This window comes from Epinephelus lanceolatus, chromosome 21, assembly GCF_041903045.1.
Source record: "Epinephelus lanceolatus isolate andai-2023 chromosome 21, ASM4190304v1, whole genome shotgun sequence".
Lineage (NCBI taxonomy): Eukaryota > Metazoa > Chordata > Actinopteri > Perciformes > Serranidae > Epinephelus > Epinephelus lanceolatus.
In genome coordinates, this window is record NC_135754.1 from 35,385,892 (window position 1) to 35,409,901 (window position 24,010).

The 24,010-nt window shown below is 44.3% G+C and overlaps 2 protein-coding genes across 2 annotated transcripts; both read left to right on the forward strand.

Moving 5' to 3' along the window:
- Positions 1–852: 852 nt before the first annotated feature.
- LOC117247017 (uncharacterized) lies at positions 853–4,747 on the forward strand. Its single transcript, XM_078163236.1, has 7 exons — positions 853–900; positions 1,812–2,113; positions 2,290–2,377; positions 2,895–2,986; positions 3,084–3,242; positions 4,026–4,117; positions 4,650–4,747. The coding sequence occupies exons 1-7, from the start codon at positions 853–855 to the stop codon at positions 4,745–4,747; spliced, it is 879 nt and encodes a 292-aa protein (XP_078019362.1).
- A 12,636-nt stretch (positions 4,748–17,383) lies between these two features.
- LOC117246783 (transmembrane protein 100-like) lies at positions 17,384–23,585 on the forward strand. The gene is made up of 2 exons (XM_033610756.2): positions 17,384–17,522; positions 21,007–23,585. Exon 2 carries the CDS (start codon positions 21,050–21,052, stop codon positions 21,521–21,523), a length of 474 nt encoding a protein of 157 aa, XP_033466647.1. The 5' UTR covers positions 17,384–17,522; positions 21,007–21,049; the 3' UTR covers positions 21,524–23,585.
- The last annotated feature ends 425 nt before the right edge of the window (positions 23,586–24,010 follow it).

Below are 24,010 nucleotides of genomic sequence, written 5' to 3' on the forward strand. Positions count from 1 at the left end.
TGTTTTTCAAGTTCATGAACTAAGCTAGCAACAGTTAGCGAATCCGACATCTTAGCCTCAGTTACTGGAGTCGTTGTAGATCCTCCTCCTTTCGCCTGTCATTGTTGTCTTGACATTTTTCAAGCCGGTCGAACTTTCTTATCGTATGCAAGTGTCTGTTTGTATAATGCTATATGGTGAAGTAGGGTAAACTTCGAGATAGTGCACTGAATTATGCAAAGTTTATGGGAGCATTCCCACAGCGTGGTAGTCTCCTACATCGCACAGCCGGAAGTCTCATGATCTATCAATATTAAGACCCAAATACTGTTTAGATGTTCCCTGTCAACCACCAGACATCAGTATGGTTGCAGTAGGGAGTCATTTCTGACATCAGGTCTCCTTTCCTCAGGCAGAAAAGAAATCCAGCTGAAATGACCACAGGCACAGTAGAAAAGTAGAGTGATAGAAGATTAAACCAGTGTAGGAAATTTATCTGAAGACACAAAAGAATCTCAAACATACTATTAAAGAAATAAAGACAAATAACTAAAACAGCATTTTTTTTTAAAGACAATTCAGAGCAGGTTCTGCAGGTCAGTTTGAACCTGTAAGAAAAAACTTATCAGGACCATTCTATTTGAATTACATCATGTTTTTACTGTCTACGCTTTATGCTCTAAAACAGAATTGTTTACAACGTCTTCTTTGTCACCTAGCAACAGTGTTGTCATGACCTGTCTATTTGAATGTAAGCACTTATGTGAATATACAGTGTACTTGGCTTCCCAGCTGATCATACATAATTAGGTTAATTTTAGTTTATAAAGACCAAAATCAATTTCCTGGAAACTCCTGGAAGGTTCTGCAGTCATGGACGAGTCAGCGCTGGAGCGGTACTTCGATAAGTTCATTGCAAATGTGAGTACAGTTAAATGTCATGTGCAGACACAAACCAGCAATGCAACAGAGTTACCAGAAAAAAAAAGTGGATGCTAAAACTTTACATTTCTCTATGTTTCAACAATGTCATGGTTAATGTCGGGTCAGGTTTATGCACAAAAACCACTTGGTTATGGTTTGGAAAAGATCATGTTTATGTGTTTTGGCACTATCCCGAGTGAGAACACGTTCTCACTCTGACATCATCACATTAACGTTTGGTTATGAACTTTCCACGTCCACATATGGCGTCCAAGGTACCCTGGGTGTGTTGGTTGTTGATGTTCTGGGACGCCGTGCCAACTTCAGCCTGTTACATGCATTGTCTGTTTTCAAAATACACTTCTGTGTTCACAGGAAATGTACAGTTTGCATACAGTCTCTTTCAAAATAAACACACTACATCTGCACAACATCATAAATTGACGGGTTTTTTTTCTTTAACAACAATAGCACGTGGTTGGGTTTAGGAAAAAGAACAGGGTGTGGCTTTACAATCTTAGGGGCTGTACATATGCCGCATTTTTTGTGCCCTCAAATTCATTGTTTTTAATATAGACGCACTGCAGGCACACTCAAATGCCAGAGCAACATTGTTGTGGTGCGCATGCATTCCCGAGCGCCCATTTTTTTAGAAAATAGAAATTTAGAAACAGAGTTCAACTTGTGGAACGTAGTAGCGCACGGCATGTCATGTGACAAGGGACAACCAATCACAGCTGACAGATATTTTCCCGTTCTCTTTGGATGGATGTACAATACTTCTTAGCAGGATCAAATCCTGCCTGGTTTAAGTTCATTCATGGGATTTGTTGTCTGTAAGAAAGATGTTTATCCTTTAGGTTTAGATTCGTAGATGGTGTAACTCACTCAGTAGTCTCTCGCTGCAGGACTCCTCAAAGACTGAGGAGGAGGAGAAGGAGAAGGAGGAGGACGACGACAACAACGAAGAGTTCTTCAGATTACTGCCTGATGAGCTCCTGACACTACATAAGGATGACACAGCAACAACAATAACGCCGATGTTGAATAAAACTGTGCTGCCAGACAGCAGCACCAGTCAGAACTACAGCTCCCAGAATCCCACAGAAGCGGCCAAGCTACCAGGGCAGTCACCCAAGCTGGAGCTGGTTCATCCCATGATCCCAGTGACGCCTGTGACAAAGCAACCAAAACTGACCCCACACATAGTGTAAGCCACCACAAAATCTCACAACAAATGAATTTCTTCTGGAGCTTTTCACGAGCGTCCCCACTTTACACTGTACTATGGCTTTAACGTTTCCTCTCATCAAATTGTAGTTCTCAGTGTCATGCTGCATTCATGTGTTGTTGGAAAGTCCACGTCTAGTGTACATTTGTGTGCAGGAACGTCATCTCTACAGTGAAGCTGGGCTGCCGTCTGGACCTGAGCTTCATTGCTCGCAATGCATGGAACGTGGAGTTCAACCCAATGGTACCGACAACAGCACCCAGAGAAAGATAAACACTTCCAAAACATTATGAGATTTCTAAATCAAGTAGATGCTGTGTATTCTGGTAGTTGTAGGTTTTCTCCCTCTTGAGCAACAGTGTTCTTTTTCTCTGTTTTCTCTGGTCATGTCGCACAAAAGTCAGTGCATCTTTCTGCTGCAGAGACGTCATGTTCTTTTTTCAAAGGCGCTAACTGGCTAACTAGCACCTTGAATCCATCCTGTAAGTCTTCCATATTCAAATGACGAATACAGACAGACGCCACCTGCTGGTGGGGAAAATTACCTCCTCTCATACCGTCACAGGCCGTACTTGCTAGTTGGCTGTTGTCTGTGGTCTTTGCAGTGTGTTTTGGCTGAGACACAGGCACCGTGAGGCAAAGCAACAGTCGTCCTTCATGGACGCTAGTTCTTTGATGTCAGTTTGGTGTGTCAGGGAACATGAAGAACACACAGCAAACTGCCGTCTAGAAAACAACCTGTTTTTTTCTCCTGTTTCAGAAATTCAAGGCACTCTTCATGAGGATCCGTGAGCCGCAGTCCACAGCAGTGATCTACGAATCTGGAAATGTTGTCTGCACAGGAACCACGAGGTCTGTCTGCCTGTCTGTCTGGACTTAACTCCAGTTTGCAGGACTGTGTTTGACACCGCCCCCCCACTCACTGTCCATCCTCTGTGTGTTTGTGCAGTGAGGAGCAGTCCCGGCTGGCGGCCAGGAAGTTCGCCCGCAAAGTGCAGAAGCTGGGCTTCCCTGCCCGCTTCCTGAACTTCAGGATCCAGAACATGGTGGCCAGTTACAAATCCCTCCCAATCAATTTGGAGCAAATGGCTTCCCATGAGCACTGCAGGTCAGGAGACAGCGCTTGTGGTTTAAATGTACCCGGTCCTGTTGATGATTCCTCTGGAAGTGTTTCAGTGCTTCTTTACTTCAGAACAAAGGCTTGATGCAACCTAACTTAGCTCCATCAGGAGTGACAAAGAGAAACAAGCAAACTCAATAGCCTTCTGATTTACACGTTGCATCGTGCTAGCAAACGCGCGAGTAACCAATCCATTCAAGAGTCAGATAAGTTTTGTTGACAGTAGAGTTTGGTCAGAGCTCAAATACACTACAGGACCTTTAGCTCCATTGGCACCTGGCACTGATACCCAGCTCAGACCAAAGATTCATGATGAGATGAAACCATTTTAGGTCATTGCAGAGAAAAGTATCAGCGGTGTGAACTGGCCTGTCAGAGCTCGTCTTAAGCCGACTGATGGTGTCACCAGAAATCAGAACGGGAAGTACAGAGAGTTGTTGACTAGAGATGATACACCGTCTCATGGTGGTCACTTCCTGTGAACCGGCAGATTTAAACAACCTTGCAGAATGGCTCATTGCAGGTAGTCGCCTGTTTCAACGTGTCTCATCGAGAATCTTTGGTCTGAACTGGGCTTAAAATACAATATCTCACCTTTACATTTCCACACCTGTTCGATAATCAAGATGTTTGTTTTCGATGTATTTATTCTCAACTGAAGGAGAAATTTACTCTTCTTGTGTCTTGATTGCGCAGTATGTTTTTATTCTAATTGACTGATTAATTGATTGATTGATTGATTAAGTTTTGTGTGCTTTGAACTCTCCACAGTTATGAACCAGAGCTGTTTCAAGCCCTCTTCTACAGCGGCATCCCTGGTGTGGTTATAACCATCACTGCAAAGGGGAAGATTGTGTTGACAGGTACCTGATCTGTGTTTGAGTCCACACATCCCAGTTTATTGATCATGTGATGATAAATACACCACAGAGCGGTGCAGCTAAGCTCCATAAGGTGCAGACCATGGATCTATTAAGACACTTGGATGCAGTGTTCAAGGTGGGACCTCATTCATTCCTATGAAAGCTGCTCCGTGGCACGTGAAGCTAAAAAAAACAAAACAATTTCCAAGTCATGAAATTACCTGCATCATTGGGCCCACAGAGCAGGCGCACTAGAGATGTGTGGCTGCTGAGCGTCGAGCGTGGCCGAGAGGCCTAGTGGGTGACTTCTTTTTCGACGACGCTTTTTCTCTAGACGCCTGCACATTCTCTTTCCTCATCAGGAATGACGGAAAAAAAAGATGCTAGACTCAGAAAAAGATGTCATGTGGACAACCTTAGGGGGTTTCAGTGTTATTTTGGGAGGCTCCAATGGTCATTGAGGCGGTTGTGAAATAGTTTTTATAAATAAAGTTTTAACTTACTTAACTTAAAGTCTTGTGTTGAATTCCAGGAGCTAAAAGCAGGGCTGAGATCGAGGAAGCACTTGACACCATCTACCCAATCGTGTGCCGCTTCAGGAGGCATCGAGGAGAGAGGAACTCTGACTAGTGCTCCTGTTCATTTTAAAACTTATATTAAAAAACTGTGTTGAGCAGGGCGTCCACATCCATCACACAGCATGTCACTCAGCAGGAAACTCTGCTTTGATCATTTTTTTCTTAGTGGTTCAGACCTGGATGTTTCTGGATTTTAGCCTGAAGGGCTGCAACATGTCCTCCTGCTCACTGGGCCACCATACAGAGCCTTTAATCACATAGGGGGATCTGAGAGGGCACATTATGTTGTTTTAGAGATACAAATTAAAAGATACCTGTAATGTTGTTTTGTATAGTTGAAGGGTTTTTACTGCTTAAATTTAAGGTCAGAATAAACTTAAGTCTTTGAGGGGTTTTTAAAACCCTGTAAACTGTGGAGTTAACCAAGTCAACCCCTAATATACATTAATTTGCATGTTCTCCCCGTGTCAGCGTGGGTTTCCTCCAGCTTCCTCCCACAGTCCAAAGACATGCAGGATAATTGGTGACTCTAAATTGTCTGTAGGTGTGAATGGTTGTCTGTCTCTATGTGTCAGCCCTGTGATAGTCTGGTGACCTGCCCAGGGTGAACCCTGCCTCTCACCTAATGTCAGCTGGGATAGGCTCCACCCCCTCACGACCCTCAAGAGGATAAGCGGTAACGGAAAATGAATGAATGAATTATGTTTTTTAAACTGAAAATATTTGCCTGTTGAGCCAGGTACCTCGACCACCTGGGCTCACATGGACAACACACACACACACACACACACACACACACACACACCTGTGTGATGTACTTCAGGCAGAGTTCGAATCCAGGTCTCTGTGTCGTTCACCACTGAACCATCTCCAGCACCGATCAACACAACCAACCAGAGAGAGAAAGAAGATCAAACCGAAGCTCAAGAAACTTCATCAGCCTGCAGAAAAACAAAGTTTCATAGTTGTAGCTTTGGGAAGGGCTTTAGGGTGTCCCTCTAAATATTTAGACCTTGTGCATTTGTCCTCCCTCGAATTAAAACATGAAAGTAGCAGGGGACTTTAGAGGTGAGGTGAGGTGAGGTGAAGTGAGGTAATCCTACAGCGGGGAAATCTGCTAAAACCACTACAAACAACCAATGAAAACATGTACATTTAAGATTTCTTATGTAAGCGACAACAGAGGGGAAAGCTATTCCAAAGATTTGGAGCAGCTGCTGCAAAGGCACGACCTCCCGTTACCCACCAGCCTTCATCGTGGGACAGTTAAGCCTGATTTATGGTCCTGCAGTGTACCTACAACGTACCTACGTCGTTGCCGTGACGCCGTCGTGAACCCTTCAAACTTCTCCGTCACTCCATTTCGTCGCGGTGCAATTCACCGCCAGAGCGGTAGGGGGCTGCGTTCCTTTCCTGAATGGTTATCATCGTCTCTAGTTGATTCTTTGTTTAGCTTTCGGCTTTTCCGGTCACAGTGAACAATGGCGACCGAGAGAGAGAGAATCTTGCTGGAGTTGGAGTTGTTGGATGTCGAAGAAAGTATGTTAATACTGCAACATCTACATCGCAACAGAAGATGTTTAAAGATGGCGGGGATGCAATCTGGAAATACAGAACCGGAAATGCGTTGCTACCAAGCAAACCAATCACAGCCCTCTCGGTCTGCGCTGGGTCTGCGTCGCCTCGACGTGCAGTTACATTTTTTGGGAGGTGCACGTCAGGCTACGCCAGGGGCTACAGCGAGCCTCCTGCGTAGCCACGCACCCTACGACGTAGGTATGTTGTTGATTTAACGCAGGACCATAAATCAGGCTCTAAAAGGCATTGTTCTGAAGATCCAACAGGTCAGGAGTCAGAGTAGGGGCAGAGAAGTTCAGCAGTGTACTGTGGTGCCAGTTCGGCTTTAAAAAGAACCTTAAAATCAATCCAGTATTCAAAGGAAACAGTATAAAAACACAAAGAAATATAAAGAGCTCAAACTGGCTGAAGAGAGGACGGGAGCTTTCTCCCTTGCCCTTTCTGTAAAGAGTTGGGTTAGGGGCTTTCTTGGCCTGCCAACTATTTTACTTGCCAGTGCCACACACACAATCCTGAAAGTTTTTTCTTGGATGTACAGTTAAGATGACCGTACCAGGCAGCGAGATAAAAAGTTAAAACACTCTGAACACTAGTTTGGTTCACTAATTCTAAAGCTGTCTCACTAACACCAACTGACTGACGTACGCAGGTGATCAGCAGGTGGACTATGGGGTTTAGGGATGAGGGCAGGTTTGCTCTGTGATCAGTGGCTCATTAGTTGATGGTCATTACATGTACCCCTGTGAATGAGGTCACAAAGACACCAGCATTGCCAGATTTGGAGAATCACTCCTGTGTAGAGACGAGAAAATGGAGCAAGGTTATTCCAGTGTGATCATGTTACAGTTCCCTCCACCACCACCAGATGTCAGGATGGTTGCAGGTTGTTTTTTGTACAATTCAACTGTTAAACACAGGTTAAGGCTGCGATGAGGAGTCATTACTGTGATATTCTTGTAATGTTTGAGAGTAGGTGGTTTGATTTGAAGAATCACAGCAACATGTTGGAAGTTTGTTGTTAAAAGACAATGAGTAAATCTGCAGTGATCTGACTTCTTGTAAAGGGAACATTTTGTACATTGGGCCTCATGCAGCAACGTGAGGGCCTCCAGGTGTGCATCATTAACCCTCTAGGGACTAAGAAGGGTTTCAGGGGACTGTGATAAATCTGGCACTCTCTAATGTTGTTGTACAGTTACACCAAATGTAGGCAGTGTTTTCAGCCCCATTAGCCCCCTGGTCTTTCTGGGGTCCACCCAACAGCAACATTAAAACCAAAATAAAACCTGTGTTGGTGAATCTTCACAAACCAATTGCACATAACCACATTATCACGACCCACGGAGACAGAGAACGCTGCGCCTCTGTGGTCCCTGAGAGTCTACTTCTACTGTGATTCTAAAAATTAAACTGTAGCTTTAGCTGTTACAGTGGCAATAAAATATAAATTAGTTGGAGTAAAAGTAGAAAGGCTCCCAAAACAGAAATAATTAGTAAAATCTCAAAACTTTCCTCCTCTGAGATTTTCAGTCACAGACCTCAGCTCCCTGTGTGATGTGCTAATAGCATTGTTTTGCTGCTCCGGCTGCCGTTCGTGTGTGTTCGTCGAGTTAGCTGTTAGCTCGGCTGCCGGCCATCTGCTGCACACACACGCCAGGTAACATCTGTCTCAATGCTCCACTTGTTAAACAGGTCAGTTTGTACCTAATAATTCAGTGAAACAGACAGGTGATGATGAGGGGAGGAGCTGCGGAGGGTCGGATACTTACAGCTCCTCGGCTCGTCTGCTGCTCTCTGCTGGGCTGGTAAACTAGGGACTCTGTACGTCTGTTTCTGTACTTATATTTTCACAGTCAGTGTGAGGACCACTGTGGGGTCCCCCTGAAAAAAAGTCCTGTCATCAATGTCCTGTTTGACGTAGTTTTCGGTTGTTGTGATAGCGGAGAAGACCTCCTGAGTCTTCATTCCGCTCACAAAGCTCTGATTGTTTTAAACGATTCAACAATGCTTTCGATCACAGCCCACAATGTGCAGCGTGATTCTTATCAATTTATCCATCCATCCATTTTCATCCGCTTATCCGGGGCCAGGTCTCGCAGGCAGCAGGCTGAGCAAAGCACCCCAGACGTCCCTCTCCCCAGCAACACTTTCCAGCTCCTCCTGGAGGATCCCAAGGTGTTCCCAGGCCAGACGAGATATGCAATCCCTCCCGTGTGTTCTGGGTCTGCCCCGGGGCCAGTGGGACACCCAGGAGGATCCTGGTCAGATGCCCAAACCACCTCAACTGACCCCTTTTGACGCGAAGGAGCAGCGGCTCTACTCCGAGCTCCCTCTCGATGTCTGACTCCTCCCCTTATCTCTAAGGCTGAGCCCAGACACCCTGCGGAGGAAATTAATTTCAGACACTTGTATCCACAACCTCATTCTTTCTGTCACTACCCAGAGCTCATGACAATAGGTGAGAGTTGGGATGTAGTTGGACCAGTAAATCGAAAGCTTCACCTTCTGGCTCAGCTCCCTCTTCACCACGACGGACTGGCGCAGCGCCCGCATCACTGCAGAAGCTGCACCGACCCGCCGATCCATCTCATGCTCCATTCTACCATCACTCATGAACAAGACCCTGAGATACTTGAACTCCCTCGCTTGAGGCAGTAACTCTCCTCCAACCCAGAGTGGGCAATCCACCGGTTTCCAGCAGAGAACCATGACCTCAGACTTGGAGGTGCTGACTCTCATCCCAACTACTTCACACTCTGCTGCAAAACGCCCCAGTGCATCCTGGAGGTCATGGTGTGATGAAGCCAACAGAATCACATTATCTGCAAATTACATTTGTATGTTTCTTATGTATCATATCAACATTTCTAAGGCAAGGGAGTATATGAGGTGGCTTTGGCATCAGGAGGTGGAGGGGTTGGTGTGACACCTAGGAGAGACTTTTGCCAAACTGCAGACCACCCAGACCAATGTTTTTGAAACCAACATAAAAAAAGAGTCGTTTTTTTCTTCCTCCACCAGGGATCGTGCCACAAAAAGTGGTTGTGTTTTCAACTTTACAGACATCACTGCACCTCCTTCCAGGATAGTGCCACGAATGTCTTAGATTTTTACCAAGACACTGCTGCATTATCAGCTAGGATAGTACCACAGAAAGCTCTTGTTTTTTACTGACACATTGCTGTGTTTCCTGCCAGGATAGTGCCAAGAAAAGGGGTTGTTGTTTTTTACCAAAACATAGCTGCTTTTCCTGCAGGGACAACGCCAGATCAGAGGTTAGCTTTACCGAGTGCCAGCAAGAGTAAATATTTTAAGCCATAATGACACAATTAGTTGAGGCACTAAGAACATGATGTTTCTGTTCTGAACTTTAAGCCTGAAAACATGAGAGGAAACATTTGGCTCCTGACTGAAGGATGTGCTTCAGAAGGTTTCTATAACATCTCTGTTTGAAGAGTCCGTGTTTCTAGTGAGAGTGTTTTCTGTGACCTGCTGACCTCTGAACTGGAAGCCCTTCCTGTCTGCTCTCCAGGGCTGCAGGCCAGCATGTTGACACTGAGCAGCAGGAAGTGAGGTAATCCTGCGGCTGACATGATCAATCTGACATGAAAACAGTGAATTATGGGAGCGCTTCCTCCCCGTCCAAACCTGCAGCTTCCAAATCTCTCCATCTCCCTCTCTCTGACACTTTCGCCTCTTTCCTGTCGTCATCTCTTTATTCTTTCCCATGTGTCAGTTTAGTCATGTGAGTTTCAGCTTGTGAAAACGAAACACAACGTGTCTTCACATCAGACTTCACTCTGGTTGTGCGTTTTATAAGTTTATTTGTCAAGTTTCTTTTACATAATTGCTGCAGTGACCTTTCATCGAGCACCTGTGACCTGACCTCCCTGTTTCATTTCATCTGCTTCAGTTTTTCACATCCTGTCGCTCTGTCTCTATTTGGCTCTTATCTTTCTCCCTCTAATAACATCCTCAGTTTCCTCTGATCCTAATAATACCAAATGATAATCATGCTGACAGTAACACATCCTGTATTCCTCTGTCACATCCCCTCCTCTCTCTTCCCTCTCTCCTCTGCTGCTGCTGCGTCGCTTTGACTTACTTTGTTACTTTTAAAGAAAACGTTTTAAAAAATGGACAAATTCCTTTGGAAGAGGATGCCGTGTTTGAAGGTCAAATCCAACTTTTTAAAAGTTAAGAATAAATGATGATGTTCGATGTTTTCCTTCTTCTTTCCTTTACAGAGACTTTCTTAAACATGAAACTATAGATTTGTGAGGTGCTTTTAAAGGGCCAACCTGTCCTCATTCTCAAGTCGTCAAATACCTCGGCTTGGTCAGTGATTTCCACGTCAGACACCAATGAGAAAAGCCATCCTTTTGCGGCGATAAGAAATGCTGCTGGGTGGTGCCGGTTAATAATGCCGCCCAACGGCATCAGTTTGAAATGCCAACGTAATTTAAGGACCTGTAAAGTCTGTTCAGGGTGGAAGGGGCGGTGGATGGGTCCAACAAACCCCAGACTTTGATCCGGCAGGCTGATGTTCGCTCCTGGTATGAATGTTGAGCAAAACCATGATGCTTTTTTCTAAACCTAACCACGAGCTTTTGTTGCACAAGGAAACGTAAATACGAGGTGTTCAACAAAGATTATTTGCATATAACAAGTAGAAAAATAGAAGGTTTTTTTGAAAAGACACCATGCACAATGACCTGGAACCTCGACTCACGATACCTAGTGTGACGTGAAAGTCCACTGACCAAGCAGCGACACATGACGTGTGGGGAGTGAGAGTGTGGAGGATTAAGGGGGATAATAAGTCTGTTTTCGTTGGTGTATAATCACCTGAAGATAAGAAGTATGTTTATGTTATCTTGAGTCGTTTATATCGACATAGGGAGCAGGTCCTTGTTTATGGAGATCGCCATGTTGCACTGCCTTGTTTCTACAGTAGCCCAGAACAGACAAACCAAACACTAGCCCTTTTTAGACAGGAGTTGTGCAAATTTGTAGGAAAGCCCAATCAGTCTTTTTTCAGCATTGGCAGTATATAAACAAAATCGGGGAGTGCAGCAAAATGCCGCCTGCCTTTATACAGAATGCACCTTTTTCAGGGCAATGGGGGGCGTGAGCAAGTAACAAAACGTGTAGCTCAGCATGTGACGTAAACAGTGACGTGGGAGGGAAGCCGCGGCTGGTCAGTCCTTCAGCGATTCTCTCATAAGTCGGCCCGTTCTTCACCGTCCCCGTCATCTGACGGTTAATGGCCTCTTCGTTTGCGAGGACAAGGAGGGCGCACAATTCCTTGTCTCCCCAGTTGCTCATCTTTACAGTGTCTGTCAGGTTTGTGTTTCCCTCTTGCTACTAGCTGCTCGCTAATTCCTGCTATCAGCTGTTTCCTGTTTATCCACCGCCAGTGGCTCGCACGTGCAGCGTCATCAACAGCTCCTCCCACAAGTCATCAACAATCCCTCCCGTGGCGGAAGGCCGCCTCGTTCTGTTTAAACCAAAAAGGTTTAGCCAATATGTCTACCCTACGAGGCGGAAAATTGGGCACCTCGGATCAACTCGCCAATCCGGCTCTGTGTATCTAAACGCTCGCAGCTTGCCGGCAAAATGGCCCAACATTCGCTGATAATCTGGCAGTGTAAAAGGGGCTATTGACTAGAAGCCCCTCTGCAACGAGCAGCATCAGAAAAACACTGATTTGTAATGTAAAACTTCTTCATTCAGTGTTTTACTGGTTTAAATCACCTTGTCTGTTTGTGCTGGAGAGGAGGAGACCTCTGTGGATAATTCAGCTCCTGGTAAAAACCTCCTGAACACTGAACACTGAAGAAACTGTAACCAGGAGAAGTTTCAGCTGGTTGCAATCTGCAGTCCTCACCACTAAACGCCACTGAGTCTTACACACTGCTCCTTTAAAGAAACACACAGGAAAGAAGAAAACTATAGAAAAGCACAAGACTTCTTTAAATAGAGCTGAGGCTGATTTACGTTACAACATAATCTTTTATTCTTTCACCTTTAGGAGGAGCTTTTCTAGTTGTTTCCTGCTCTGTAAAGAGCGCTGAAGCCTCTCGGGGCTGCTGCCGTGACTACACACTTTTACTAAACTTTATTTCTCACTTTCTTGGCCGTGTGAAGCTACAAAAATGCAAAGTCAACGTTTCCACTTTGGTCCGAGCCAAAGAAAATGAACAGCAATGTAAGATTACAGAGTCGGAGTTGGACGCGGTGAGCACACCTGTATTCACAGGAAGGAACAGAAAGGAAAAGCACAAACACAGTCCTGCGCGCTCCAATAAGCTGCTAACCTCTCACCACTCTACATGCTCAGTCTGTAACCATCTGTTGTAAAGAGGAAGCAGGGGAGGATGTCTCCAGAGAGCTGGATCCAAAGCAAATAACTCACATCATCCCTAACCCAGAAATGGATCCGGGAAGGAAGTGATTTAACTCTCGTCCACCGTCCCTAGACGGGCGTCTCGTGGGTGGGGAAGGAAAATTGATCTCCATGTGTTCATTAAACATCTCATTTTGCTCTGATTGCTTCGGAGAAAAGCACTTCAAACATCATAACACATCCTTTAGGGAAATCATATCATGTGAAGACAGGAGTGAAAAATTAAATCAATTTCACCCAAGTGGCTTCTGAAAATATGCATGTAAATTAAATCTGAATATCTGCTGGGACAGATTCCAAACAGTCAGCACAAATGGAGACATTAAAAGGTATGAAATGACTCACATTACACATCTGTACACATTTAGAGGTGCTCGCTTTCTCCAGCTGGCTGCGTCTCTCACCAGGTCGCAGTGTTTTGGGGCTGCAGCCTCTCTCTCGGGCCCTGCTGTGGTGACCCCTCGCTCTGGATCAAATGACTCACAGGGGGCCCCGATGACCCTCGCTGACCCCCAGAGGATCATCTGAAAAAGCAAAAGTCTTCTCAGAGTTTGAAAATAAGGCCAGATGTGTCCAGCTGGACTCAGGAGAGGAGATTTAGATCACATTAAAGAACATAAATCTGATCTTTTTGTTTTCACCTCCTGATTTTTACTGAGATACATCAACACGCTCTCTGCAGGAGGATAACGCCTGTGTGTGTGTGTGTGTGCATGTGTGTGTGTGTGTGTGTGTGTTAGGAAAGCCTTTAAATCTGCTCCAACACAAAAACTTCAGACAGGGAGAAGTTTTTTTTTTCAGTAAGTCTGGGTGGGAGAAAAACTTTAGCATGAAGTCATGATGTCAGCAAAACTACCCTGAGAAGTGGAACTGTAACTCCCCTTTGTGCTATTTAGGTTGCACCTGCTCTGAGAGCTGGCTGCGAGCGTGGAGGGAGAGGAAGAAGAAGGTCAGCTGTCAGCAGAACCACCTGCAGCTGACTGATCACATGACATATCTACAGCTTTACCAACGATTTCTAGTCCACAATTTAGGTGACAAAACCCGCCACAGGTGATGACTCTGATCTTTCTAATGTGTTGAGTCATTCATAGGAGTGTTTTCTGATTGACCTGGTTGGTCTTGGCTGATTTGGTGATGCCTGTGGTTACCATGTTAACAGCAAGTGCAGTTTAAGGGCCGGGACACACAGAGTCTTTCACCGCCCGGAAAACGCAAGGTGGGGTGCTGGGTGCTCTGTGCCAACTTTTAAAGGTGCAGAGGCAGGTCACGCTTGACCATGACATACACGAAATCCTGAGTTCGGAGCTGATCTTCTTCCGGGGGATGTTTTTTAAGTGAAATTAAAATATTGTCCGTGGGGCCGATCATAAAGCCCCAAGAATCCCTGCAACTTCTCCATATTCACCAGAAAGATATCTGCTGACTGTAATTGGTTGTTCCTCATCACATGACATACAGTGCAGGTTGAACTTCACTCCACTCAGTGCTCTACTGCTCCATCCCCCAAACAGAATACCGAGGGAACACTCTGCTACTCTGAGAGTGTTAAGTTTTGAATAATGAAACGGTACATTGCAGTTCGCTCCGGCACTCGGAGTGAGTATTTCTGAGCGCACCCTTGGGAATGTTTGCATGCTGTAACGGCATCGCTTGCACATTTGGATGTGCCGTCCGCATGTCTACACTGACAACAACAATTTTAAGGATGTAAAAAATACAATGTGTGAACAGCTTCTTTATGAAACTAAAACATTAGAGCTGCTTGTGTTTCTGTTACAGTGCAGCCAAACAAACTCAGGTCAATTTTAACAAACAAGTAAGTCAATATTAAGTATTCGCACGACAACTTTGCATCAACAATGAATTAATTCATCCATTTGTCCGTCTTTCACTTTATTGTTTAGTTTTTATTTGTAGATGAAAATTGTACATTGAGTCCATTTTTTTCAGATGTGTTTTTTTTTAATCCATCATCCAAAAAAAAAAAAAAGTTACTCACAGAAACCTTGCACACTGATTCGGATACGTTTTATCGTTCTATTTGCTGCGAAAATTTGCAATTCTTGACAAAATGACAAGACACATTTCCTCCTCTGCCTGTCTCCTCTGCAGTTACCTATCTGACTGTCATCACTCTCGCCCCAGCATGAAGGGGCGGGCTTGTTTTCTTCATGGGAAAGGGTTGACAATGAATTTATTCTGTCATAGTTCTTGTTGATGAAATGAATCATGCCAATTACAATAAATGCAGACTGTGAATAGTTTCAAAAAACAGGGTTTGATTTCCTGACAGTCTCAGGGATTCCTGTGCACTTGGACCACCGAGGATGTGAGACCGGAGCTGTTTGGAGTCTTTAGGGGACAACAAGGATCAGGATGATAAATAAACCTCAGCTGCTCCTCTCAGCTGATTCCTCCCAGATGTTCACGTCTGCGGGTCTGGAGGGCGGAGGCTTCCCCCCGAGGATTCTGGGAGAAAAAAATCAGAACATGTTCAGATGTAAAGTTGCAGTTTTACTGTGTTGTTGCTGAACTGATGCTCTGCTTTCAGCCGTCAGAGAGTTTCATTTCAATATGCTAATTTCTACAACCCAGACAAACTGTTCTGTACAGCGGAGGAAGAATAAAAAGCTGCATCAGCATGATGTCCTCCTGTCTCCCAACTGATTTTATACTCTGACAGCTTCAATAAAAACTGGAAGGTGACACACGGCTAATAAGCTGCAGTACCCTCCTCTACTAAAAGATGGAAATTTTCTTTTGTGGAGACAAATGTCTTTAAAAAGGTTGCACACCTTCCAAATCAAAAACAACTCTTTGGAAAGTTTTTTCTGTCCTAGTTTAGGGCGTAACGTGACATGTCAGCATCATAGTGCCACAAGAGACCCTTTAACAGAAGAGAGGAAACTAAACTCCCCCTTAAAGCCCCAAATATTGTTTTCCATCGTGTCATTGTCCATTTATGCTGATAAACCCAAATTCATTTGTCAGTATGGTTAAATAGTTTTTTGTTTCCACATTTCCCGTATGTTTTCTTTACATTGTTTTTTTACTGTGCAGACGTTCAGACTCTTCGTCCCTGCAAAGGACAGCTCTATCGAGACAGCTTGTTATTGGTCAACAGCACAAATTTGCCTCAAAGTTCACCAGAGTTTAACTTTTCCTTTCCCCATGAGTCGGTCCTCTGATCCATCGATGAAGTTTCACTGTGACCAGATGGCCCTGCCACCTGAAGAAAAGGTTGGCATTGTACGTTTTTATAAGTCACAAATACGTTTACACATATAAATGTTTCTAAAGTGACATAGTATCTGAGCTGACTCTGTCATCAGGAGGTGGAGGGGATGGTGGAGGCACCTGCCAAACTGCAGACCACTGTTCAACAACCTACGACTAACAAAACCAGTTGTGGTTTTGCTTTTTAGCCATCAAAAATCATTGATTTTTGGTGACCTATTGATGTGTTTCCAGCTGGGGTTGTGCCACCAAAACTGAGTATTTTAAGCCAAAACATGATCCTTCACTGACCATACCCAAGCGATTTTTGTGCCTAAAAGCCTGGACACACCAAACCGAGGCCAAAGAACTAGCTTTGACGATGGCCAACTATTGTGCCGCCTCACGTTGTCTGTATCTCCACCAAAAAGTTGCACTTGAACACACCCTGAAGACTACAGCACATGCGGTCTGCGCCTACATGAGAGGAAATGACTCTTGACATTTGTTGGCCAGTGAGAACGTTACCACACAACCTGATAATTTACTGTGTGCCAGCAAATAATAACGCAAACAACGAGGGACCGTTACTCTCAAAGAGCTCGATGACTAAAAACAGTTTGTTTCAGTCTCAATCCCTCTTGACTTTAGTTTGCGTTCATCACTTCTGTTTCTCCTCTCATGCACTGAGCTCAACAGCCAATCAGAGTAGTTTCATTCTTCGATGGGCTCCAACATCAATTCGACGCGTTGAAACAGCTAAAAAAAGCCAACAAGAGCTGGTGAGGGCCGACGTGTCAGACACACCACAAAAACTAGGGCAAAAGATGCTCAACCTGACATTAACCGGTGGACGGCAGTCGGCCAAACACATATTAACCACGGCATTGTTGAAGCAATGCAAATGTAAATGTAAAGTTTCAACATATCTGCTAATATCTTTGCTTTGCAGGAACATACAGTGCCAACATTTACTTTGGCGGTTAGTTGGGACAGGTTTTAACTTTTGTTTCATCTCGTGCATTTAATTTGACAGGTCTGCACTAAATTAACATTTGGATTCATCCTTTAACTCTCGACCCCACAGGCTGCTTAAGGAAATATGGCTCCTTAAATCTTGGTAAGTCTTTGAATGAATCCTCAGGATGTTTGAGATTAAGGTGGTTTTAATGGTTAATCTCCTTCAAGTTTTCTACTAAACATTAAACTCTCAAAAAAGAAGCTGTTATTTAAGGTGGTCTGAAAAAAGGCAAATTGAGGTACTTTCATCTCCTCTTGATTCATTTTAAGGGATCAGTTAAGGACAACATTAAAGTGGGGTTCTTTCAGGAGCATGAGTGTGTGTTGGTATCAGCTGAAGGGAGGAAAGAGTTAAAACTTTTCTTGTCAGTCCAGTAGGAGGAGGTATGGAGGGGGGAGGAGGAGGTGTGGGGGAGGGAGGTCCCCCCGTTTTTTTCTATTGATAGCCATATTCCCCCATTTATTCCTGCAGTCAGGACGATGCAGAGAGCTGAGCGCAGACAGACGACCTGTAGAGCCTCCACACCGGGGAACATATGAGCGCCTGAGTCCAGAGACACAGAAAACACACAGAGAGAATGGAGAGCTGCACACGTCAACAGTAAGGGCTTTGATTTTTTATTTTACAGGACAGGAAGAAGGTGTTTGCATCATTAAAAATTAGCAGCTGAATGTGTGTGTGCATTACAGACTGTTGATCTCAGGGCAGTGAGGTGAATCTTTGCTCTTTAAAACAAAACAAAATGAAGCTGTAAATTTTATAAGTGCTCCTGAATCTGCCCTGATGTTTAACAGTGACTAATTCAAGGTGACATGTCTATAAAGCTTGCAAATTAAGGGCAAAGTGAGGCATTGAACTAAGACATTTAAGGGTGTTTGTATGAATAAGTGAGCACAGAGATGATGTGATGAAGGTGACTGAGTTTTTTAATTAATGCACATAATTGTCGTTTAGCATCAAAAATGTGAACGATTTTTGTGAACCAGATTTTCATAAAAATTAAGGGAAGAAATTCTGATATTCAGTTCAGTCTTTGTAAAGCTCTGCATGAGAAATTCAGGCTTGTGGAAAAATATCGATGTCTAAATAAATTTGTGCTCTCATTATTATCAGTGGTGACGCTGTACAAAAAACTGATAAAAAAAAGCTGCTTTTTTATTATTTGAGTCCAGAATCAAAACAGAAACGTGTGTAAAACTCATTAAAGTTAGTTAGTTAGTACAAGTTTGAGAGTTTTTACAGCCATGAGCAGGATCACAGTTCATATGTGTAACTGATTTCAATAACTACAAATCCTTTCTGCACATTCACAGATTTTATTTCACTATATATGTTTTGAAACATCATTTTACAAGTTCTAATCTCTGACAGGTATCTGAGCTCATATAAGTTGTTACTGAAGGTGTGTGACGTCTGACGTTAAACGAATTTCTTCTCTTTCTCCCTTAAAGCAGGAGTAGGCAGTTTTTATTTTGGCGTCATAGGGCAAAAATCCCATAATAAGCTGAGCATATTGTAATTAAAGTGAACTGAGAAAACTCAAGACTTCTGCTCCTCCTCTTGGCTCTGTTTTCAGACTTTAGAAAATCTAACCTGACGGGAGACTGACCAATCATGGGTCATTTCAGAGAGAAGGCGTTCCTATTGGCTGTTCCACAGATGCAGATGTGTGTGCACGTCCCTTCAGACGGTGAAAGTCTGATTCAATGGAGGAGAATCCTGCAGAGAAAGTTGTTATTCCAGCATTGACAACTGCTGACACTACAGAGCAACCCAAAAAATGAAGACAGACTAAGCAAACAGAATCTGACAAGATGGAGAGAAAATGTTGCTGATAGTTTAGCCCTCTGCTAATTGGAGCCAAAGACTCATGGCAGCTGTTTACGTTTATGTAGCTAATGTTAGCTAGAGCCTCGGATCACAATGTGTCCTCCGCCTCATTCCCCGCTGCTACAGACCACCTCATCAGCGGGCAGCAGCTCTAGAGACAGACCTCCAGTCAGCAGCTGCAGCAACCTGAATCCAGCCAGATCAGATCCCACTGGATCAGCAAACTTTCTGTTGCTGCTGTTACACAGCTCATACCCGGCAATGAGGCAGCCCACCATCCTGCTGTGACACCCAGGCGCTGGGGGGGTTGGACTGGCTGAATTCAAGCTGCTACAGCTGCCAACCAAAAATTCACCTCCCAAGCTACTGACTGCTCTTCTCCAGGGGAAGCAGTCCACAGCGGCGGGGAGCGAGGCGGAGGGATGGCTAGCAGCTAATTGCTGTCTCATTTGTGGTCTGATGTGTGCGGTGAGGAGGGACTCAGGGAACTCTGCAATGAAATCAGATTAAATACAGCAGTGTATGTGAAACACTGGGTTGCTGTTTGATGCTCGCACATATGCCTGTGCTCATGTGGTGGGAGGGGCTTAGGACAGAGAGGAGAGAGCTGCAGACGGAGGGTGTGGTTTCAAATTCAGCGGGGATTCCAGATTTCTGCCTGCCCCAGCTTTAATTAGAGAAGAGGACATCTAAATATATCTTATCGTAGTGTCTGAATCTTTCATTGATCATCAGTGTGATCTGCAGACTGAGGTGGGTCAACAACGTTCAAAGCTCAACTTTGTTTAACAATCTTGATGTTTAAATGTAGTTGGTCTCGTTCCTCCTCAAAATTTCAGGGCTTTTTAGAGCATAGAGTTTGCTTTTTTTTTGGACTGCTTCCCCAGAGGTGATTGGGCAGTAGCTCCAGAGATGGTCAGCATAAACCCCCCAGTGTTGATGTCACACATCTGCATCTGTAAAACAGCCAAAAGGAACATCATCTCTCTGAAATGACCTGCGATTGGAGAAAGCCTCCCGTCATGGGCGAGATTTGCTAAAGACTGAAAACAGAGCCAAGAGGAGGTGCAGAGTTTTCTCTCAGACTACTTCAAGTAAAACATACTTTTGCCCAATGGCGCCAAAATAAAACTGCCTACCCAGCTTTAAAAGACTTGTTATAGACGCAGCCTGACTTTTAGTATTTTATCACTTCTGGGTTTTTTTTACATTTTGTCTCATTTTCATTTGATAACTTTCAAACCACAGCACAGATGATGACTCACCTGACACAGTGTCTGTGAAGTTGTGTTGGTTTCTGACCTGCTAACACACACTGTGGGTTCAGTTATTCGGGCCATTGTTACTAATTGTCCCTGGTTCATGTTTATGATCACATTTGAGTGAGACCCTCCCTGTTTGCTGATCTGCTCTTAATGAAATTTCAACGCTTCCTCCATCTGTTTCACATTAAAGTATAGTTAACAGCAGCTGAACATCATGACAGCAGCAGTCACGCTTGTAGACATTGTAGATGTGGAGTTAGAGGGAGGAGATGTTTGTCAGCGCACAGAAGTGGTGTGATGCTTCAACCTAAGTGAAAAAGTAAAATGTTACCAGACTAAGACAAAACTTGGAGGTTAAGGACTTCAAGTCAGAACCATCTTGTATGTTTGGAAATCATCTCTCTGTAAAGTCTTTTCTTCTACAGTTGATAAATGACTTAAACATCCTATTTTTTAGTTCTACTTTTGCAAAACAGTAAAACGCTCACATTACAAAGGCTGTCATTGTTATGAATACCTAAATAATACAGGTTATCACAAACAGCTTTGCACATACACTGAATGAAATTAATTTGACATATGACCCGGGCCTAATGGCAAATTTACTGGTTTTCAATCTGAGTTTTAGCAAGATAACGATATGTGGTTAGGTTTAGAAAAAAACCCATCATGGTTTGGCTTAAAATAAGTTTGATTGTTACAAAGATAAAATAATGTCACGTGGCATACATCATGTGACATATGTCACTAGCACAGCATGCTACACATCCTGCACACTACGTTGTTATTGGATTAACTTTATTGATTTTTTGGTTTCACACGGAAAAACAAACAGCAGGCTCCTGGGTGAAAGTCCAGAGTTTGGTTGTTCGTAGTCGAGTAAGTCGCTTAATATTTGTTGTAAAAGGCTCTCGTCTTGTGAAAAGGTGTCTTTTTTATGTCCTTTACAGGAACCAGAATCTTTATCGCCTCTTTAATTCTTTTTTCAGCTAGCTGTTCTGTGATTGGCTGATTGCTGACATCAGTATCAAGATGGCCCACCTCTTCCTCGCCAGTAAGATCGCCATGCCCGATGACCTCCACAGCAAAGGTGGCTCCAGAATCCCCAGGGGTGCCGTGAGGATGCCGACACCCATCTCTGCTGAGAAGCTGAGCCGGGAGAAGGCAAGAAAGGACCGCAGCATGGTTGTGACAACCCACGTCCCGCACATCAACGAGGTCCAGCTGACGGCGGCCACCGGCGGCGCAGAGATGTCCTGCTACCGCTGCACAGTACCATTCGGCGTGGTTGTACTCATTGCCGGCATCGTGGTCACAGCGGTGGCGTATACCTTCAACTCCCACGGGTCCACCATCTCTGTGCTGGGGCTGGTGCTGCTGTCTGCTGGACTGGGCCTGCTGGGATCCAGCGCCATCTGCTGGAGGGTGCGACTGAGGAAGAAGAAGGACAAGCGAAGGGAGAGCCAGACGGCACTCATGGCCAGCCAGGGATACTGCGTGGCTTGAGCGGCGTCCAGTCCTGAGAGGAGTTCAGGTTTAAGTCACACAGTGGTGGTTCACATGATCAACTTCAGGGAGACAGTGAACATGAACGCATCGCACTTACAACACAAAGTTTAACAGAGGCATGAACTGATGAACTTTGCTTATCGTAAAGAGATGGAGCTTGTACTCGCTGTAGGCAGTGATGACTCTGAGGCTGACGCCTTGAAGGAAGAGATGATGGTCAAAGTGAAAGACGGGAATTTGGACACATGACCACCTGCAGGATGATTCATTGCAGAGACTTCCCACTCCAGACTGGGGGTGCTGGATGACAGACAGGAGCTAAACTTTAGGATGAGTTCAATAATCGATTCTTCAGACAGTTGATAGACTGAAAGTATCGATTCATCCAAAAACAGTTGGCAGTTTATTTGATAATAAAAAGGTTAGTTGTTGCCCCACAGAGCTCATCCATGATGTACAGTATCTCGACCTAAAAGCTGCTAATATGCTATAAAAGACTTGTAACAAGGTACTCTGTTGTTGATGTTTCTCTTTCTGACAGTTTCTTCATCTCTGGTAAACTCCACTTGTGATCTCAGCAGTTCGTACATTTCTCGAAAAAATTTGTTTCTCTGTCTGCAAATATTTTATCTGTCTTAGCCCAGAAGGAAATGTTGGCATTGTGCGTTTCATATGTATCATATCAACAGTCTGATTCTGTCATGAGGAGATGAAGGTGACCGTTGATGGTATGATATCTAGGTGAGACAGCTGCTGGCTGCAGACCACTGCAGAGCAACATTGTTTGTTGTTTAGCGAGTCATCGCTGCATTTCCAGCAGCTTTAATGCCACCAAATGTGGGTGTTTTTAGGGCGCCACTGCTGCTTTTCTACCGGGGATAACGCAAAGAAAAGCAGTTGTTTTTTCCTGCCAGGATGGTGCCACCAAAAGGGGGTATTTTGACCAAAAATTTGATCTTGTTCTAGCCTTAATCAAGTGTTTTTTGTGCCTAAACATACCCACATGTTAACCATGGTGTTGTTGAAACATAAGGTTTCAATATTTTTGCTTCATAATAACATGTAAGTGTTATCGTATCCATGGTTTTCAGAAACGTACAATGCCAACATTCATTCTGGTGATTGGATTGTACTTTCTGGGAGAGCAGAGGACATCATGAGAATTGAGTGTCTCTTGAATGAGTCCTAAAACCCAAAAATGAGTTAGCATTTTAGCTCTCCTGGTTCCGTATCTTAGAGTCAATGAGTTTTATGTTAGATGCTTTAAATGAGGTCTGACTCAAGCTGAAGAGACTTTCATGATTTGTTCTATGACATAAAATACGTCAGTAAATATCCTTCTCATGAACTCTGAAGCTTTTAGGTGTCTTAAGGCCGGATCACACAGAAAGCGTTTTAGCAGCTGGAAGCGCCTTTTCATAATTGTTTTTAATGAGAGTAAAGCTTTTTGCTCACGGTTTTTGTGCTCTAGGTACCTGGCGTTTTTGCCAGAGCGCTCTGAACTTACTCAAAGTGGAAAAACGGCCCATGTCATCTCTTATACTCATACCCAGAGCTATACGGCCCAACAATAGACAGCAGGTTGTCAAAGTGCCCCTGAGTCATCCTAAAATATGCCTGGAAACGTCCATCATGGAGGAGAAGCTCCTGGACCAACTGGTGGTACTCCCCATGATGCAGCCTCTTTTTTAGGGTCTCATGTACCCACACAGATCTCTGTTTATCTGCTGACTACAGAAAATGTCGTCCCTGCAGTACCTTTGAAGACACAACTCATTGCTGTATAACAGGTCATAAGAGTAACGTTCTGAACACTGAGCTCACAAATGGGTTTAATCTCTGATATGCATGCCACTTTGTATGTGTAAACTAGTGCACTATGATCTAAGTGATGAAAAATAACCAAATGTATTCCACTGTATTAAGAAGTTCACGTAGCTGTTTAACTGTTTAACTGATGGTTAGCTTATAACTCTCTTTTCCCAGTCTTATTTATTCAACAGACGTATGAGTGAAATATATTTGTTGTATTAAACTCAAGATTCAAGTGCCAACGTGAGACTTCTTTTTAATGTGCTTTTTGTTTTCAGAGCAGGTTGAGGACAGGCTGGAAAGTAAGAGCAGCTCGGCTGTTATATTTAGTTGTGTTTATGTTGCCTAGCATCCTACAGACACACGACCAGATAATAAACCAGGGAGGGGGGGGTGCGGGGTTGCGTCATTTGGAGGAGGAGGTTGTGTTGACGGGTAACGGTTACGACACGTTGTCACTTCTGCAGTGCTAACTTTATCTCCACCGGAGTGCAGCATCCTGGGAATGTGAGAGGCGGGAGGGGGGAGGGAGGGGGGAGACACAGACAGAGTGGAAAGAGAGTGGATGCAGTGTTGCATCACCTCAGTGGAACCTCAGTCTCATTCCTGCAGACACTTCTGAGCAGGTTCAGTCCCTCTCTCAGTGTGACGATGGATCATCACCTGCTGATG

Coding starts and splice junctions, on each gene's coding strand:
- LOC117247017 (XM_078163236.1), top strand. CDS start 853: ATGGACGAGTCAGCGCTGGAGCGGTACTTCGATAAGTTCATTGCAAAT. Junction 2,378..2,894: donor ACGTGGAGTTCAACCCAATG/GTACCGACAACA, acceptor CTCCTGTTTCAG/AAATTCAAGGCACTCTTCAT. Junction 2,987..3,083: donor GTCTGCACAGGAACCACGAG/GTCTGTCTGCCT, acceptor GTGTTTGTGCAG/TGAGGAGCAGTCCCGGCTGG.
- LOC117246783 (XM_033610756.2), top strand. CDS start 21,050: ATGGCCCACCTCTTCCTCGCCAGTAAGATCGCCATGCCCGATGACCTC.